This window comes from Dipodomys ordii, unplaced genomic scaffold (assembly GCF_000151885.1).
Source record: "Dipodomys ordii isolate 6190 unplaced genomic scaffold, Dord_2.0 Scaffold151, whole genome shotgun sequence".
Taxonomy (NCBI): Eukaryota; Metazoa; Chordata; class Mammalia; order Rodentia; family Heteromyidae; genus Dipodomys; species Dipodomys ordii.
In genome coordinates this window covers 566,540-571,973 of record NW_012267367.1, presented here as the reverse complement: position 1 = coordinate 571,973, position 5,434 = coordinate 566,540, and the positions used below count along the sequence as shown (strand labels likewise).

At 38.8% G+C, this 5,434-nt stretch overlaps 1 protein-coding gene across 1 annotated transcript in view; it reads left to right on the top strand.

Annotated features, from left to right (window-relative positions):
- Wdyhv1 (WDYHV motif containing 1) overlaps window positions 1-4,363 on the top strand; it is a 17,976-nt gene extending 13,613 nt beyond the window's left edge. Inside the window, exons 5-6 of the mRNA XM_013032206.1 lie at window positions 1,392-1,408; window positions 3,302-4,363. Of these exons, the coding sequence (XP_012887660.1) occupies window positions 1,392-1,408; window positions 3,302-3,501 (217 nt within the window). The 3' untranslated portion in view covers window positions 3,502-4,363. The remainder of the gene's footprint in view (window positions 1-1,391; window positions 1,409-3,301) is intronic.
- Window positions 4,364-5,434: the final 1,071 nt, after the last annotated feature.

Below are 5,434 nucleotides of genomic sequence, written 5' to 3'. Positions count from 1 at the left end.
TTTTTTTCTTTTTGCTTATGTGGTGCTGAGGAATCGAACCCAGGGCCTCAGGCATGCAAGGCAAGCGCTCTACCACTGAGCCAACTTCCCAGCCCCAAGCTTTGTCTTTTCTAGGCAGATTTCTACCACTTATGTCACGCCTCCCACCCTTACGTATTGGTCTGTCTTTATGTCTCAATGTTCACAGAGACCATGATCCTTGTATTTCATGCTTCCTGCTGTAGCTGAGCGCAGTCCACTGTGCAAAGCTGCTTCTATTGATATAGAGTCTCATGAACTTTTGTCTAGGCTGGTCTGGAACTTCAGTGCTTCCACTCTCTGCCTCCCTCAGAGCTGGAATGACAAGCCACAACTTCACACCTAGTTATTGGTTGAAATGAGGTCTTGTCCAGCTGGGTAAAAACTGGTTGAGATGAAATCCTGCTTAGTGGGGCAAAAATTTCCCATGATCCTTTCAATCTTGGTCTTCTAAGTTTCTAGAATTTCAGGCTTGAAGCACACTCTCATTTAGTCTTTTGCTTTTGATGATTGTTCATGAGGTGCCCTTTTGGCTAGCCTCTTAACATACAAGTTTATAATTAATTTGTCATTGTAACCCAGTGGGGCCACTTTTGTTTGTTTTTGATAGAACTGGGGTTTGAACTCAGAGCCTTGCCCTTATAGGCTGGTGTTGTACTACCCCTAGCTTGAGACCAGTTTTATTTCTTCATTGGATAAATGGGTGAAATGAAGTACATGTGGTTAATGAAGCCTTGTAGGTAATGGTACACTGGTGGAGAGTGAGAGGTCAGGTCACTTTGCTTGAGGAGAGGTTTCTGATGGGTGGAATCCTTTTTAGCTTTATATTTATGCAGTTAAAAGTTCACCACAAGGCTGGATGCCAGTGGCTCACGCCTGTCATCCTAGCTACTCAGGAGGCTGAGATCTGAGGATCATGGTTCAAAGCCAGTCCAGGCAGGAAAGCCGTGAGACTCTTATCTCCAATAACCACTAGAAAAACAGGAAGTGGCGCTGTAGCTCAAGTGGTGGAGTGCTAGCCTTGGGCTGAAATGCTGAGGGACAGTGCCCAGGCCCAGAGTTCAAGCCCCACGACTGACCACAAAAAAAAAGTTTACCACAGGCTTCCTGAACTTGAGACTGAATCCACACTGAAGTGTAAATACAAGTGTTAACTTCTCATGAGATTCAACCAGATTGTAATGTTCTGTCATGTGGTAAATTTATTACTTCAAACTCCCTATTTATTTAAGGAATATGTTAGAAATTAGGATAAATGTGACATTCTTAGTGTTGTTTTACAAAAATTAAAGGCTTAAAAAGAAAAAAATGTTCAAGAAGACAAATTTTAAGTGGATGTCTAACCTCTTTATACAATTAATAACCACTTAAAGTTATGAACGACAGAAAGGTAAGCAGGTTCTTTGGAGGATGGATCCTGATAGGAGGAGTAGGTGAAAGGTGAGAGTGAGTATGATTGAAGTACTTTACATACACATGGGAAAACAGAACCATAAACCTGTAGATGATGGAGGGGGACGTTGGAGAGTGATAGAGGAGTTTAATTTGGCCAGGGTATATTGTCTACATGTATGGAAATATCACAGTGAAATCCCCTTTGTGAAACTAACATATACTAATAAAAATGTTAGGGAAAAAACCCCACATTAATGATACCAACTTTATTCAGTATCTTTCAGTGAACAGAAACAGAAATCTGTGCTCACTTTGAAAAGTTAAAAAAATATTTTTAAGCCAATGTTGCTATACTCCTAGCAACTTGGGAGGCTGAGCTCTGTGGATTGCAGTTTGAAGCCAACCTGGGCAGAAAAGTTTGTGAGACTCCTATCTTCAGTAAACTACTCAGAAAAAGCTGGAATGGGTGCAGTAATTGAAGTGGTAGAACACTAGCCCAAGGACAGTGCCCAGGCCCTGAGTTCAAGCCCCAGGACCAGCACACACACAAAAATTATTTTAATTGTAGTTGCTATAAAAATTTGTGTGCAGGTAGCTTAGTTGTATGCTGACTTAACATTCCTTTGGTATTAGTCCAGGAGTACTATAGCAAGTTCTGTTTTTAGTTTTTGAGGAATCTTCATACTGATTTCCATAGTGACTGTACAAATTTATATTCCCTCCAACGGTGTATACAGGTTCCCCTTCTCCCCCCATTCTCACTAGCATTGTTTATTTTCTTGGTAACTTTCATTTTGATTGGGATGAGAGAATCTCAGTGTAGTTTTGATTTGTATTTCTCTTATGGGAAGAATGTTTTACATTTCTTCATGTATTTAGTGCCCCGTGTGCTTGTTTTGAGACCTCACTCTTCAGGTAATTTGTCCAAGTATTAATTGGATTGTTTGCTCTTTTGGTATTTAATTTTTTTTTTTTCTCGGACATGGGGCTAGACCTCGGCCTAGGCTCTGTCCCTGAGCCTGTTTGTACTCAAGGCTAGCACTCTTACCACTTGAACCATAGTGCCACTTCTGATTTTTGAGTGGCTAATTGGGGACTTTTCTGCCTGGGCTGATATCAGCTTCTCAAGTAGTTAGGATTACAGGGTAGCCTAGGATTATAGGCATGAGCCACTGGCACCAGGCTGTAGAAGCTTTTTAACTTGATGTAGTCTCATGTGTTTTTATTTCCTGAGCAACTGGAATCTTGTTCAGAAAGGTGTCCCTGTGTCTGTATCTTCAAGAGTTTTCTCTTCTGTTTTCCTCTAGCATTTTCAAAGTTTGAGGTCTTAGATCCATTTTGAATTAATTTTTATTCAGGTTGAGAGAAGGGTCTACTTTCAATTGTCTACATAGGGTTATCCAGTTTTCTCAACATTATTTGTTATACAGATTGTCTGTTCTCTCACGTACTTTTTGGTGACTTTATCAGAAGTCCAATGGTTGTAGTGTGTTTTTTGGATCTTCTATTCCATTGGTCTTAGGGCTGTTTTTCAGCCAGTAACATTGTAGCTTGTTTCTATGGCTTTGTAGGTATAATCTGAGCTCAGGTATTAGGTTACTTTTAGTGTTGTTCTTTTTACTCAAGAGTGCTCTGGCTATTTGCCATCTTTTTGTACTCCCAAATAAATTTTAGAACTCACTCTTCTGTTTCCATGAAAAATGACATTGGAATCAGCAAAATTAGTGTGGTGAAGATGGTTGTACAACCAAAAACAATTTACAGATTCAGTGTAATCCATATCAAAATTACAACATTAGCGGATGTGTGATATTTTGTCATGATTAGATTGACATGCATTTGAAGCCAGAATCTCACAGAAATGATCTTGAAACCCTATCTGTTTGAGTAATTTCTCCTTTTAGTTTCCTGGATTTTCTTTTTACCGTTCACCCTAAATTGTGTTTTCAGCAGACATTTCTTCCATGTGTTTTTCTAGACTCCAAAATGAACCTGGACGATTTCATCAGTATGGATCCTGATGTGGGATGGGGAGCTGTCTATACACTATCAGAATTTGTACATCGGTTTAGCAGTAAAAACTGCTAAACTTGACATCAGGACATGGAACTGTGGAGAAATTCTATGATGAGCCATCCTGTCATTTAGGACAGCAGACATTATGGAACAGTTGGCTTGGAGTTAAGTTTTTCTCTTTTAGTTCAGTTGAGTGGAAATATGACTGAATATAAATACAAATGAAGGAAATGAAACCTTTTCTTTGGGACTGGGGATCTACTACTGTGTTATCCTTAGCCAAAAAAGGCCCTACGTTTGGTTCTTATAATGATGCCCTAAGTATTTATTTTTGTGATCCAAATCATAAAAACAAACAAATCAAAAAACCCCCACAAAAAACAAATCTTTCCTTTTGATAATGTCAAGTTATAGTATATGATTGTTAAAACATTCCTGTGGCTCATTTGTCAGAATGTTAGAATGTTATGGTCTTATTAAGTAGAAGTATGGACTTGGAATTTGGAGCCTTTTGTCTTTTCTGGATGCTTCCTATGTTTCTTGCTATACTGAAAGCAATTCTTGGGTAGGGCTGTGAATGGTGGCTCTGTGATTCTCCAATGCCCGTAAGAGATGCCCATAAAATGTTTCTAGAGACAGCACAGCTGCTTGGAAAGGGACAGTATTGTAGGCTGAATCAGCAATAAGTATTAGTCATTTTGGACTATCATGGTAAAAAAAAAGTTTGCAATTCTCTTGGGCTGAGTGTTATTTGACCTATTTATATATGGTTTTAAATAAAATTTACTTAAAATTAACTTTGTTTTGAAGAGTTTTTCTTCTGTGATTAAACCTAGGGCCTTGAACATGTATATGCTAGGCAAGTGTTAGATCACTGAGCTGTATCCAACTCTTTGTGTCCATTGTGACACGAAATATATACGAATGTATTACTCACAGAAATCTCGCTTATAATTCCAAATAAAAGGTATTTTCTAATATGGTCCTTCTTCTAACCAGGATGTCCCAGTGTTTTTTCATAGATGAAAAAAAGAGAAAAAGTTTCTACTTGTTGAGAAAATTCTACTTATTCAGCAACTTTCATTTCACATGAGTCCTCAGCTCTGAGCTGTGTGGGGAGGAACTGCAGTCAGATACTCAAGAGTCAAAGGAATGCTGCTTCCCCGGTGTGCTCAGCTAACAAGGAAGATTCTGGAAGTGAAAGAACTTCTTACTGTGTAAGAATAAAGCTAAGATGACTTAGAGCTAAATCTGGACCCCACACTTCGATAGCTTCATTGAATTTCAGATGGTCCTTCAAAAAGTTCGAGGCTGTCAGGAAGAAGATAAATTTTGGCAGGCTGCATGATAGAAATACTGTATCCTGAGCAAGAAGAATCAGCAGAGACCAAAGGACTGTAATCTGATGTACAAATCGCATTTTTGGGGCCTGTTTTATGAGCATGTTTCCAATCTGGTATTCCAAATTATGTTCAGTACAGATAGATCAGATAATGTCTGATGTTTGATGTTTGAACGTCCCCAGCTACCTTGCCTTGAAACAGAAAAACTATTATTTTAGTCAAGTGGAGGTTTTAGAGTTTCAAGCCTGCTAAAATATCCGTGATCATAATCTTGACTTGTTAGAAGCAATAGAAGACAGCTGTTACTTTATTATTTATTTTTGTCCCCAGCACTACTAAGATGCTCTCAGGAAATCTTCTTTGAGTCTCATGGCCTCTATGAGTCTATTGGCTTCTGGGTACATTGGTTTCACAAAGCATGTTACCTTGGAAAAACCACTTGGCATCTCTGGGTCTTGGTTAGCTCTGCTAAGAAGAATGATTTTGAGTTTTACATGCACTTATGGGAGAGAAGAGAGAATGATATATAGAGTGAACATGTGTTGCATGCTTAGTATGTACTGTTAGTTTTTCTAAGTTCTTTGCATGTATAAACTCATTTAATCTCAAAACTACAGTGTAGGCTTGCTACTTTTTTTGGGGGGCAGTTTTGGGGCTTGAAC